Source organism: Petaurus breviceps, unplaced genomic scaffold (genome assembly GCF_028583685.1).
Source record: "Petaurus breviceps papuanus isolate PSGF00001 unplaced genomic scaffold, PetGlider_PUasm1.0 76, whole genome shotgun sequence".
NCBI classification, from domain to species: domain Eukaryota; kingdom Metazoa; phylum Chordata; class Mammalia; order Diprotodontia; family Petauridae; genus Petaurus; species Petaurus breviceps.
In genome coordinates, this window is record NW_027186473.1 from 45,382,057 (window position 1) to 45,396,617 (window position 14,561).

Sequence of the window (14,561 nt, forward strand, 5' to 3'; positions counted from 1 at the left end):
ATACATACATACATATACATACAGATATATACACACATATGTATTTATCTTATTGACTACTATTTATTTCAATTAGTCATTTCTTCATTCATTTATTATTTTAGGTGTATGATACCCTGGTAGGTACTGGGGGATGCAAAGACCAAAATGAAAAAGTACCGTATAAATATATGCATATATGCATATATACACAATATGTATATGTATATAGGTGCGTGTTGTGCATGTATATGTATGTTTGTGCATATGCACACACCGCATACATATACATATATACACACAGGTATATGTATGTATTGCACATCTATATAAACATGGGTGTACACATGTATACATACACATTTTTATATTGACTTTTCTATGTTCGTGTTATTTACTATTCCCTATCTTTTTCAAGAGTGCATAAGCTTCTTGAGGAGAGGGATCATTTCATTTTGGCCTCTGTGCCCCCATTGTCTACCACAGTGCCTTACACCTGGAAAATAAATAAACAAGTAAATAAATAATGAACATTTAATACATACTTCATCCTCTGGTTTCATCTCATCCTTACAATAACCCCTTGGTTTGGGTACTATTATTATCCCCATGTTACCAATGAGATAAATAAGACTGAAAAAAGTCAAAATAGCATGTATAGGATCAGACACCCAGGAAGATGCTGGGAAGGGATTATCCAGGATTCTACTGGAGCCTGTTTTGGTGCCATCCTTCCATCCCACAGAGCTATCCTGGATATCATTCCACAGAAGCTCTCTCACCAAAAGTGCTGGTCTTCTCATTATAATGTGGTCCAATACCTGAACTTCCTTCCCAAAGCATTAGGCTAGTTTCATACTTAGCATTTTGCTTTTCCTTAGGAGCCCCTCTACTACAGGGAGGTTTTCTAACTGGCTCTCCTCGCTGATGTTTCTAAAACGCAGTCTTCAGGGACACCTGAAGTACATATTTTGTTAGTGGCAGATTACTTCTGATTTCTGCCGGCAATACAAGTCCCTACTAGAAAATTATGCTCTACTTTGCATAACTTCTCCAACATTATGTGAATATTAATCAATGTAGCAGAGTGGAATTTGGAGTCAGAGGACCTAAGTTTGTTAGAATCTCCTTTCAGTTACTTATTAGCTCTGTGACCTTAGCCAAATCACTTAACCTCCCTGTGAGGATGGGCTTATCTGGCTGCTTCTCCTTGCTGATATTTTTTGGACTTAGTTTTCAGGGGGAACCAAAACAGACATCCAATAGTTTCACATGTCCCACGAGGCTATTTCTTTATTATTATTATTATTATTTTTATTATTATTAATTATTATTTGGTCTTTATTAATTTGTTTACTTTTAGTTTACAAGATTCAGTTCCACAATTGCTTGAGTTTCAAATTTTCTCCCCCTCCCTTCCCTCTCCCCCTGCCTCATGGCAGTATACTTGCAAATACTTTCACATTAGACACTAGTCAGGTTATAAAGGATTGTATCAGATGGAATGAACAATGGGAAAGAGGAAAAAAAAACAAACAAGAGAAAGAAAGAGAGGAGGTAGTTTGCTTCAATCTGCATTCAAACCCTGTTATTTCTAGTTCTTTGAATGTAGACATCTCTCTCCATCATGAGACTTTTGGAGTTTTCTTATAGCCCTGCATTTCTGAGAAGAGTCTGGTCTATCAAGTTGGTCGTCAAACTTAAGTTGTGTCTGTAATTGTGTACAAATTTCACCTGGTTCTGTTCTTCTCACTTAGCTTCAGTTCCTATAAGCCTCTCCAGGTAGATGTGAAGTCCCTCTGCCACGAGAATATTTCCAAACTCTGTAGTCAACTGTGGAATCCTCTAGTTGAAAATCCTGCCTTTCAAGATTTTCTCAAACATTAAATTAATATTTATAAATGTGGTATAGCAGACAGTGCTACAAGAGTCAGGGGACCTGGATTAGTGTTCTAGCTTTGCTACTCAGAGATGTGTGACTTTGAGCAAGTCACATTCCCTAGCTGGGCCTCAGTTACTTCATATGGAAAAAGGAAGGGAGTTGCATTCAGTGATAAATAAGGACCCTTCAAGCTTTAAATCTATAGCCTTACCCTACTTTGGTAGAGAGAAAAAGTGAAGCAAAAAGCAATTAGAAAATATGCCCTAGACACTAACAGAACTAGGATCGAAAGGAAGGCACCCTTGATTCTCTGTTTTGAATGTGAAGACATAGGGGGTGGAGCCAAGATGGCGGAGTAGAAGCAGGACCGTCCCATGGCTCCGGCTTCCACCTTCCCCAATCCATGTCAAAAGGGGACTGTAAACAAACTTTGGAGCTGCAGAACCCACAAAATGACACAGAGAAGCTAACCTCCCACTGAGGACACCCCGGCAGGCCTGCAGGAATCGGCCAGCACAGCACTCTAGGAGCCGAGAGCAGTCCCACACCTAGGCTTTAGCCCCAGAGCAGGCCTGACCAGCCACCGGCCAGAGGGACTCCAGATCAGCAGGAGCCTTGGCAGTTTCCAGATTTATCAACACATAGGTGCAAAGGACAAGGTGAGAGGCCAGTGCAGTCTGTACTTTGGGACCAGTAAGTGGGTGTGCATGGCTTTTACCCCTGGGGTGAGAAACCTCTGAGACGCTGGCACAGCCAGCCAGCACCATGTGGTGGCTTCAGCTCCTGGCCTGCAGAGTGTAGGGGGACCAAGCACCAGTCTGAGGGGTCATTGCTCTTGCTTTAACCTGCTTGGATCTGGATTGCAGTCTAGGGTGGAGGTCCTGGGGTGTGTGTCCAGCTTGCCAGAGCATGTGGAGACCTCAGAGAGGGCACCCATCTAATAACTCTGGCAGCTGAGGAAACCCCAGCATTTGGGACAAAAGCTTCCCTGTCTGGTGGCAGAGTCCTACTGTGGCAAAAAGCCCAAAAGTCAAGTAACTGAGTGGCAAAATAAGCAGGCAAAGGAAACAAAGCAGACAGAAGATTCCAACATTAGACTCCTATTTTGGGGACAAGAAGGAGCAAGGAACAGGAGGAAAACAGTGAAGTCAGAACTCCTGCACCAAAAGCTTCAAAGGAAAATACAAGCTAGTTCCAGGCCATAGAGGACTTTAAGAAGCAGATAAGAGAAGTGGAGGAAAAATTGGGAAGAGAAATGAGAATAATGCGAGAAAACTATGAAATGAGAGTCAACAGCCTGACTGAGGAAAATAATACCTTAAAAAACAGACTGACTCGGGGCAGCCAGGTAGCACAGTGAGTAAGAGCACTGGCTCCAGTGTTGAGAAGACCTGGAGATCGAATCACAGGCTCAGACACTTAGCACCCACCCAGAAACACCTGGCCATGTAACCTTGAGCAAGTTACTTAACCCCAATTGCTTAGGGGCGGCCAGGTGGCTCAGTGAGTAAGAGCACCGGCTCCAGTGTCGGGATGACCTGGATCAAATCCGGGCTCAGATACTCAGCACCACATCCAGAAATAACTGGCCGTGTAACCTTGAGCAAGTTACTTAACCCCGATTGCTTAAAATAAAAAAAAAAAAAACAGACTGACTCAAATGGCAAAAGAGGCTCAAAAAGGCAATGAGGAGAAGAATGCCTTAAAAAGCCGAATTTGCCATATGGAAAAAGAATCTCAAAAGCTCAATGAGGAGAATCATTGCTTCAGAATTAGATTGGAGCAAATGGAAGCTAATGACTTTATGAGAAATCAAGATGCTGTTAAACAAATGAAAGAATAGAAGGCAATGTGAAATATCTCATGGGAAAAAACACTGACCTGGAAAACAGATCCAGGAGAGATAATTTAAAAATTATTGGACTACTTGAAAGCCATGACCAAAGTAAGAACCTAGAAAGCATCCTCCAGGAAGTTCTCAAAGAAAACTGCCCTGATGTTTTAATACCAGAGGGCAAAATAGAGGTTGAAAAAATCCACCAATCACCTCCTGAAAAAGATCCCAAAAAGAAAACTCCTAGGAATATTATAGCCAGGTTCTGGAATTCCCAGATTAAGGAGAGAATATTACAAGCAGCCAGGAAGAAATAATTTGAATATTGTGGAAACACAATCAGGATAACCCAGGATCTGGCAGCTTCTACACTGAGGGATCGAAGGGTTTGGAATGTGATATTCCGGAGGTCAAGGGAGCTGGGATTAAAACCAAGAGTCACCTACCCAGCAAAACTGAGTATCATGTTTCAGGGGAAAATATGGTCATTCAGTGGAATAGAGGACTTTCAAGCATTCTTGCTGAAAAAACCAGAGTTGAATAGAAAATTTGACATTCAGATACAAGAAGCAAGAGAAGGATAAGAAGGTAAACAGGGAAAAGAAATCATGAGGAACTTATCAAAGTTGCACTATTAACTTTCCTACATGGAAAAACAATAATTGTAACTTATAAAACTTTTCTCAGTAGTTGAAGGGATTAGAAATATATATATGTATATATATATATGTATATGTATATGTCTATATATGAGAGTATATGGGCATATGAATACATATGCGAATGTGTGTATATATGTTTACAGGTATACATAGATAGAGGGCACAGGACCAATTTAACAGGAAGGGATGATACTTAAAAGGTGAAATTAAGAGGTGAGAGGAATATAATGAGAGGAGATGGGGAGAGACAGATTGGGGCAAACTATCTCATACAGAAGAGGCAAGGGAAAATGGTTACAATGGAGGGGAAGAACAGGAAGGCAAAAGGGAATGGGTCAACCTTATTCCCATTGAATCTGGCTTGAGGAGGGAGTGAAATACATACTAAATAGGGTATCTCACCCTCCAGGAGAATAGGGGGAAGGGGGATGAGAGGGGGGATGATGGAAGTGAGGGCAGGCTGGGGGAGGGTAAGTTGGCAGGACACACTTTTGAGAAGGGATGGGATCAAAGTAGAGAATAGAACAAGTGGGAGGTGAGATAAGAGGGAGGGAAATATAGTCAGTCTTTTACAATATATCTACTATGTTATTGTTTTGCATTAGCCACACATGTACAACCTATACTGAACTGCTTATCTTCCCAGTAAGGGTGGGTGACAAGGAAGGAAGGGAATGAATCTGGAATTGAAAGCTTTAAAATCAAATATTTATTTATATATATATATATATGTGTGTGTGTGTGTGTGTGTGTGTGTGTGTGTGTGTGTGTATGTGTGTACTATTATTAATACCATCTTACATGTAATTGGGAAATAAGATATACAGGCACTGAGGCATAGAGATCCACTGGAAAAGTTGAAAGGGAATATGGGAGAGAGCAGATTGGAGGAGGGGATATCCTCTGTGGGACTGCTATTTTGGAGCGGTGGGTAGGGGAAAAATGGGGAGAAAATTTGTAACTCAAAATCTGGCAGAAATGAATGATGTAAATCAGAAATTAATAAAGCATTTGAATGTGAAGACATTTCTATTTTCATACAGTTGTTCATACTTAGTCAATTTGGATGATCACCATAGGAATGGAATAAAACTAATAAAAAGATTCCCATGTGAATTCACTCATGTCACAAAAGCCAAGTCCAAAGGAAAGAAATGACAGTAATGATAAGAAAAGAGAAAATAAATCTGAGTCTCTAAAAGGTTTCATTTGTTGCAGGGGGAAAATACTCCCTACTATCGAATCAGGTATAAGACTAGTCCCTTCTCATCTTTCAGTAATGCTTTAAAGATTATTTTTTAAATGAGCACATTTAACATTTCCCATTGCTATGATTGGCAATTCATACAGAAAGAAAGCTCAGTAGGGACTTGCTTATTATACTCCCCCTTCTTCCCCCATCATGCTACATTTTAGCTACGATTTGATTCTTACTTTTTCTGAAAGCATCTTTAAAGAATTCTTCAGGCTGTCTGGAGAATGCTGGCTGGCAGAATTAAGCAGCCCATCTGCATGGGTTGATATAAGGGGCTGGAGTTGATCAATGTTGCCGAGAACTTCCTTTGCTTTTGCTGTGTTTTCAGGTGAATAGTAAATAAACTGGTATCCGGTACTGAAATAAGAAGTAGAAAGATGAAGTTACCCAAAAGCACCAGAACTTTGCTGCCCCAATAACAGGCCGCACAGCCCTGAAAAGCTGGATGTCATCATTCTTCACTGACCAGAGACCAGTAGGCATAACCACCTTTTAGAAGAAACCTGACTCCAATTTTATTCAAAGGATGCCTTTTTGATAGGTTAAAAACAAACAAACAAAAATCTTACTGCAAATTCTGAACTAGCATTTTCTTCATGGCTACCTACACTAAGCAGGAATATCCAAAATTAATTATGCCCATTGTGTTCTGGATACTAGTCCAAAGACCAAAATCTCTGGTTTGAGGAGTGGGAGATTGTATTACAAAGCAGGAGGTGTGTGTGTGGAAGGACAAGAAAACGGATCTAATGCCAGTAATGTGATCTGTGGAGACCTATGATGGCCAGTTAATGACCACAGAGAAAAGGATTCTCCTTTGCCCCCCACTCTTTCCGTGTTATCCCTTCACTGGTAGAAATGTTTGCATGTGGGGGAGCAGTAACTTGGTTCCATCCTCTCTTATAGACAAAGTGGGTCATTAATTTTTAAATGACCAGTGGGGTATGTGTGTACATGTGTATACATATGTGTGCGCACACACACATGAATATATATAATCAATCCAGGTAAATAGTAAGGAGCAGGAGCTATTTCCAGTTCATTGGACTTCATCCAATTTTATCTAGCAATGGTAACATGGTGACATTACAGTGAGAAAGAATAAAGACATTCTTCTTACTTAGAGATCTATTCATTCAGTCACTCATTCAGCTATTCAAGAAGTATTTCTTAGGTCCCTACTATGTTTATGAGGTATTACATGCTTGGAATTTAAAAAGAAAAATGAAGCAGTCTTTGAGGGACTTATATTTTAATGGGAAAATAATGTGTATACAGAAAATAAAATTAAATGTAATTATATATAAATAAAATGCATACGACATACATGCACACACATGTATATGTGAGTTACATATATGTGCACAGATGGAGTCTGGGGAGCTAGAAGTAGCTCCTGTTCCTTTTTACTTGGCTTGATTCCTGATATATATGTGTATATATAGACACATGTATATATATATATGCATAAATACACGTGTGTATACATATCTTCAACACATTGGATAGAGTACTGGGCCTGGAGTCAGGAAGATTCATCTTCAAGAGTTCAAATTCAGCCTCAGATAATTTATTAATTATATGACTGGGCAAGTCATTCCCTCCTGTTTACCTCTGATTCCTCATCTGTAAAATGAACTGGAGAAGGAAATGGCAAACCACTCCAGTATCTTTGCCAAGGAGACCCTAAATGGGGTCATTACTGAAAATTGCTGAACAATAATAATGGTAAATCCAAAGTAATATGGGATGGATCAAGCATTAGCAACTCATGGGATCAGACTAGGCTTCCTAGAGAAGGTGGCACATGAACTAAGCCTTGAAGAAAAGTAGGAATTCTATGAGGTTGAGGTTAGGAGGAGTATTATTTCCAGCATGGGTGGGAGCCTGGGCAAAGTCACAGGGAAGGGAGATGGAATAGACTGTATACCCATGAAACCTGCTAACTGGGGATTCCACAGGTTTTTGTCCTAGCCCCTTTTTTTCTTCTTTCTCCATTATTTAATTTGGTGATCATATCAGTTCTTATGAATTTGGTTATCAGGTCTATGCAAATGATTTGCAGACCTATTTTTCTAGCCCCAAGCTCCCTCTCGAGTTCCAGTGTCACATCTCCAACTGTGTATTAGATATATCAAACCCAATGTCTCATAGGCAACTTCAAACTCAACATGGCCCCTAAGTGAACTCATTATCTTTCCCCCAAACCCTCTTCTTTTCCTAACTTTACTATTACTATCAAGGATCCAACCATCCTCCCAGTACACCAGACTCACCCCCTAGGTGTCATTATCAATACCCCTCTCTCATCTCCCCCATACTCAATTAGTTGTCAAATCTTGTTATTTCTACCTTCATGTTATTTCTTATATTAAACTCCCCTTCTCCTTCTGGTTGGTGACCAGCCTCAAATCTCTCCCTACTCCAGGGCATCCTTCATTCAGCTATCAAACTGATCTTCATAAAGTACAAATTTGACCATATCAATCCCATCCCACACCCCCTTAAGAAATACCAGTAACTTCCAATACCACTTGGATCAAATTTAAAATTTTCTATTTGGCCTTTATTACACTTTATAATCTGACCCATTCCTGACCAGTCTTCTGGAATTTTACTGTCCTCCCCACCAACATTGTCTTCCTTGCTATTTCTTGCACATATTTCATCTTTGAAATTGGGCATTTGTGCTGGCTGTTCTCCATGACTGGAACTTCATCTCTCTCCTTTTCTATAGTCCTGGCTTCCCTGGCTTACTTTGTTTCTCAGCTAAAGTTCCACCTTCTGTAAGAAGCTTTTCTCAGGCCTTCTTAATCTTAGCACCTTCCTTCTGAGATTATCTCTAATTTATCTTGTTTGTACAGAGTCCTTTGCAACTTGTTTCCCCCATTAGCCCTTGAGTTACTGGAGATCTAGGGCCCTGTTTTTATTGTTACTATTATTCTCAGGCCTTTATGTTCCTAGCTTGGCATAGGGCCTAGCACATGGGAGGAACTTAAAAATGTTTATTGACTTCACCTGAAAAAGCTCCCTGTGACTTATACTTCCTTTATCTTTTCTTCATTTACTTATCTTATTATGGTTTTTTCCTACCCATTCACCTGGATTGGAACCCATTTTAACCTTTGTATGAATGTGTGTATATGTATAAGCATTTATGGATATATATTCATGCATATATGTATATACATACACATGCATATAAGCATACACACATATGTGTATATATGTATATACCCATGCATATATGCATATGCACAGATAGTCACTTTTTGTTACTCATAAAAATTAAGGTAAGCAGCATATAAACTTATTAGGGAGGGGAGGAAAGAAGAGGATGAAAATGAAAACAGCTCCCAAGTAATGATTAGTTTCCCCTGGCATCTGTACCACCTTCACCTACCAAGATTCCTCTTTTTGCACTGAGTTTTCAGTGGAGAGCCTAGTAGTTTCCATGTCTAGAATTCATCGCCTCCTCATCTCTACCTTTTATCATCCCTCCCTTCCTTCAGCCAAGATGCCACTACTCAGGAATCCTTTCTTGATCTACCTGCTCCCCAAATATTTAATGACTCTTTTATGAAATCACTTTGCATAAATTTTATGTTTAAGTATCTGAATACTCTCTTTGTCTCCTCCAGTAGAATGCAAGGTCCTTAAGGACACCACAATCCAAGGAGTGATTGGATTACCTATTACTTTTTGCTGTTGTTGTTGCTGTTGTAGAACAGAATTGAATTTAGCAGTTTAAGTTTGTAAATAGTATCTATTACTTTAGACAATGTGGAAGACTTGGGAAAAGATTTTCCTCTTTGTGAATCACTAATCTTTTTCTCATTAAATTTGGATTTAAAACTCTAGTCATCAAAGTCTTTGCCTAATCAAGACATCCTGGGGTTCCTTGCAGGGCCTGTGAAGGTGAAGGCAAAGGCAAACACACCTGCTGAACCAAGACTCAGGCTGAGGAGCAGGGCCATGGAGAGTGGGGCAGAAGAGGTGGCTGCGAACCGCTCCGTGATTCCTTCTCACTCGTATGCCTTCCCATCACCATGGCTGACCTTTTCACTGTCCTATTATTGGAACTGACACATCCCTCCCCACTCCCCTCGGCAAGTTCTTTCAAAGGAAGAGTGCTCAAGGCTATGCTAGTCCTCCACTTCATTCCTCTGACCTCTTTTCCAGCACACCTGTCATTTCCTAAGCTCATTTACCCCACTCTAAAGACATTCTCTTTGACTCCTGCCACCAGTGGCTTCCTTCCGCCTCAGTTTCAAACCATGCATTTATTTATTAAAACTGCCCCTCCCTGACCTTTCTTGACTTCACTATTCCGTTCATCTGGTGACATTTTTTTTCATTCTGGCGTCAACCTTCCCTCTCTGTATTTGAAATTTCTTTTGCCTCTATTTAGTGCTGTTGCTTTCCATTTCCTAAACCCCTGGTCCTTTCACATGGTACTGAATTTATTGTGACTGAAGAAGATAAATACAGCTCTGCCTAATCCCAGCTCTCTTGTCTTTCGGTCCAACGTCCTGTTTTTCTTCATGGTCAGCATCTTTGGATCTGACTCTTTTCATTATTTCCAGTTTTATTTTTCACCCCAGTAGATCCTTTCTTTGATTCCTCCTTCCTTCATATACCCTCCAATTACTACAACAGGACAGAGGCATAATTCAGGCTCCAGATGCTATGTGAGGCTCCTTTGGCGTGGAGTTATGCATGAGGCCCTGGTACCTGTGCTTCATTCATGCTTTTAACGATGAACATTTTACCTAGTGAGGCTTCAAGATTCATCTTAACAATAAAAGACTATGCTGGTATCCAGAACAAAAATTAGGCAACATGGGGGGAAAATATTACAACTCACAAAATAATTTTGAGTGTACATAAATATTCAGATACCTGTTTAATGCCTTCTTATTCAAACATGTGTTATATTTCTTAGTTATAGATACAATTAAATTATCAAGATAAAAAGAACATAGCTAAATTCAACTTTATAGAAGTGTGAAATCTTAGAGTTCAAACTTGTAAATCAGCAATATTTGAAAGTTCCATCCAATATCTGAGCCTATCTCATCGTTAACCCTTCAAATTGGAAGTCATCAGGAATCACAGAATCTTAGATTTCAGAGATTGCAGGGAGGAGATCCATGGTCATGTCATCTGACTGTTATCTGGAAAAGAATGCCCTCCCAATATAACTGGCAAGGCCTCACTCAGCCTTTGTCAGATGTGAGATATCAGATGAAAGGGACTCTCCATCTCCAGACCATTCTACTTTTCAATGCCTCTCATTGTTAAGAAGCTTGTTCTTACAAGACAAAGCCTTTCTCTTTGAAAATTCTCCTAACAAAAATAAATAAAAAGAAGGAAACTTCTACTCTTTGGTCCTCATGCTGCCCACTAGGCCAAGTCTAATCCCTCTTTATTTGCTTAATGATAACCATTCATGCCACCTCTTCAGGATGAATATTCCCTGTACTTTGTAATCCATCAATAAATGACATGACCTTGGAGCCTTTCATGAGCTGGATGTACTTCCTCTAACTACTCTCAAGCTTATCGATAACAATCCTAAAATGCAGGAGACATTTTAAACAAAACTCCTTATGTGAGATGGTTTTTGTTTTCTCATCTGTAAAACAGGTATAATAATAGCACCTGCCTCACAGAGCAATTGTGAGGACCAGATGAGATAACCTATGTAAATTGCTCTGCAAACATTAAAGCACTATATAAATACTAGCTATTACTAATATTATTTAATTTATAACTTTCTTATGACATATCATATCATAACTTGAATCAAATAAATGCAATTTTATCTTCCCCACTAGACCATAAGCTTTCTTATTTACCTTCTCATATCCCTCTGTGCCCAGCACAGTCCCTTATGAATACTAAGTACTGGATTAGTTTCTTGAATTGAATTTATTAAATATTAGATAAAACTAAACTTAAGCATGCAAATCCTAACTGCTGGACTAAGTAATAGCTTCACAGCCAGGAAAAGGTATTGTATTAATAGGTGATTAAAAATTATTTTGAGTGGAAATAATGGTGGCATGGCAGCTCTAGACTTGGTCAGGAAGGCCTGAGACTAGTCTGTAAACTGGTGATAATAATACCTTTAAGATATTGCTGGTTTATTGTGAAACTCAAATGAGCAAAAGGAATAATGTTAAAGTACTATACATTTCAGTTATTATTATGACATTTTCCTAGCAAATAAAAAGTGAAATAAAGAGATTTTTCTCTTTGCAAGATAGCACACTTTGGTGATTTTTAAATGCAAATTATAGCCAATGAAATAGTCTTCATGGGCATTGAGTCTAATCACAGACATATTTACAAATATTATAAGAGGACTAAGATGTTCTTTGGTCAGCTAGGTAGTGCATTGGATAGAGCTCCAGACTAGAGTCAGGAAGACTCATCTTCCTGAGTTCAAATCTGACCTCAGACACTTGCTAGTTGTGTGACCCAAGGCAAATCATTTAACTCTGTCTGCCTCAGTTTCCTCATCTTTAAAATGAGGTGGAGAAGGCAATTGCAAACTACTCCAGTATCTTTGCCAAGAACACCCCCAAAAGGTGCCATGAAATATCATACAAAACTGAAACAGCTGAACAAAAATTATATTCTTAAAAGGAGATAGTGGCTGGTAGTGATTTACGCTTGATTGGAAGGGAAATAAATTAGACCAGACCCAAGTTTTTATTATTTCAAAACTCTAGGTCTTTTAGTAAAGCCAAACTATTATCTTTTCCCAAGTGAGGAAGTGGGTTGAGTTTTGCAGCAGAAGTGGCCAGTAGACATCAAGATAACTGTTTCATTCAGGTATATTATCTCATTTGAATTAAAAGTTTAATCCTAAAAAGCACTATTTAGGGTGAAACATGTAAAGGAACCTGGATTTAGTGATAAATGTCTATTCATATAAGAATATGATAGAGACTGTGAAACCAACATATGGCTTTCCATAGGTTGCAAACATTTAGTATCTGTTGGATACCTAGAAAGATGCAGTCAAGTAGCCAGAATTATTATGTACCAGAGACTCATTTTTTCTTCATAAACAAACAGATGGCAAATCCCCAAACAAAAAATAAACCTCAAAACATACTGGTAATTTATTAAAAGAGACTGGAACTAGGGCATCATTATAGATAAAACTGTTGCCAATTATTACCTGAAGAGAACACTCGTCCATAAAAATCTAAGAATATTTTAAACAAATGTCACTATATAGAAAAACCCATAACCTCCAAACTATATGTAATGAAAAGCTGTGAATACAAATCATGATGGAACAGGATGAAGTAACACACCGTAGCGTGAACGTGTGTTCAGGATACCCACAGAAGATTACCTTATATCCCAATAGTTATAAATAGTGGTCATTTCATCTACCTGCATTATTTTTCTATTATGGCTACTAGAATACTAATAAGAACAAGGTAACAGCAACAATTATAATAATAGTGATAATAAGACAAACAGCATGGAGCAATGGAAAGATTATTAGACTTAGACTCGGGAAGCTCTGAGTTCAAATTTTACTTCTAATAAGCATCCAACTACGGGCAAATCACTTCTGACCCTGAGTTTCTTTATCTGTGAAATAGGAGTGATAGCACTTGTAGTACTCAGATCAAAAAGCTGTTGTATAGTTCAAATGAATAATGAATGTACAGCATTTTCCAGATTTTAAAGCATTATTTCATCAGTGATTATTGTTAAATTAAAATACAAACATCTTAAAGCTCTGAAATGAAAAAGGCAGTTGAAATCAATTCAACCAGATTTTAAGAATCCTATTTTCCATTCTAATAATCTCTCAACTCATATTTTGATTTGTTTGTTTTTGCCTCAGCTGTCTTGTCAATGTGTGTCCTCAGCGCATGTAAAGATTTCTTGAAAATGACAGTTACGAAAAGGTTATTACAAAATGTTGTGGCAGAAGCCCCAGTAAATTAATTTGGACTTTTTATCTTAGCTCACAAAAAAGGGACACATAAACAAAATCAAAACATGCCAGAGGCATTACCCTGATTATCAAACTTAGATACACTGGAAATACATAAATATTTCAAGTTCTCACTGCCTCAGGATCACTAAAGGACCATTGAGTGTCCACTATAGGTCCTCCCCTGGTAATAAGGCTTCAAAAGCACTTAAGCTAGGAACTTGATTAATACACATAATGAGCTCCTGGAGGGGCCCATATTGCTCTAATTCACATAATATATTTCCATATATGGGCTGGAATCTATCACTATACTTTATATAACTATAATTTCAAATAGTATGAATTCAATCATATAACTAGATGATGTTATATATTGGGACCTAGCTGTAATAATGCCTCTGTAGAGGAATCTGGCTGGGTGGAGTGTGGTGATGGTAGGGTTTTCAAGTTGGTGGTACAGTGGATAGAATTCCAGGATTGATGTCAGGAAAACTAATCTTCTTGATTTCAAATCTGATTTCAGACACTTACTAGCTGTGTGACCCTGGGCAAGTCACTTCACCCCATTTGCCTTGGTTTCCTCATCTGTAAAATGACCTGGAGAAGGAAAGGACAAACCACTATAGTTGTAAGAAAACCCCAAATGGGGTCACAAAGAGTCAGATACCACTGAAAAATGACTGAACAACCATGACATCTTGAAACAGTGGACAGAGCAATGAAATGGGAGTCTAAGGTCTGTATAACCTTGACCAAGTTATTTATAGTCCTTGGGTCTCAATTTCTTTCTCTGTTAAATTTGGTAAGATGATAAAACCAAATCTTTGGCCCTATTTTAAAAAGGGATTTAGGATGACTTTGGAAATGGATTCAGTATACAGACCACATAGAAAGACAACCAAAAAAACAAAGGAAGGAAAAAAAAGAAATGGGGAAAAAGGAAAATAGCTAACAATAGCAGACAGAAAAAAAAA

The 14,561-nt window shown here is 38.6% G+C and overlaps 1 protein-coding gene across 5 annotated transcripts in view; it reads right to left on the reverse strand.

Annotated features, from left to right (window-relative positions):
• Window positions 1-14,561, reverse strand: part of INPP4B (inositol polyphosphate-4-phosphatase type II B) — a 1,018,353-nt gene that overhangs the window by 196,455 nt on the left and 807,337 nt on the right. For all 5 annotated transcript variants that reach the window (XM_069105434.1, XM_069105431.1, XM_069105430.1 and 2 more), the window contains one exon: window positions 5,792-5,969. In XM_069105434.1, the coding sequence (XP_068961535.1) occupies window positions 5,792-5,969 (178 nt within the window). The remainder of the gene's footprint in view (window positions 1-5,791; window positions 5,970-14,561) is intronic.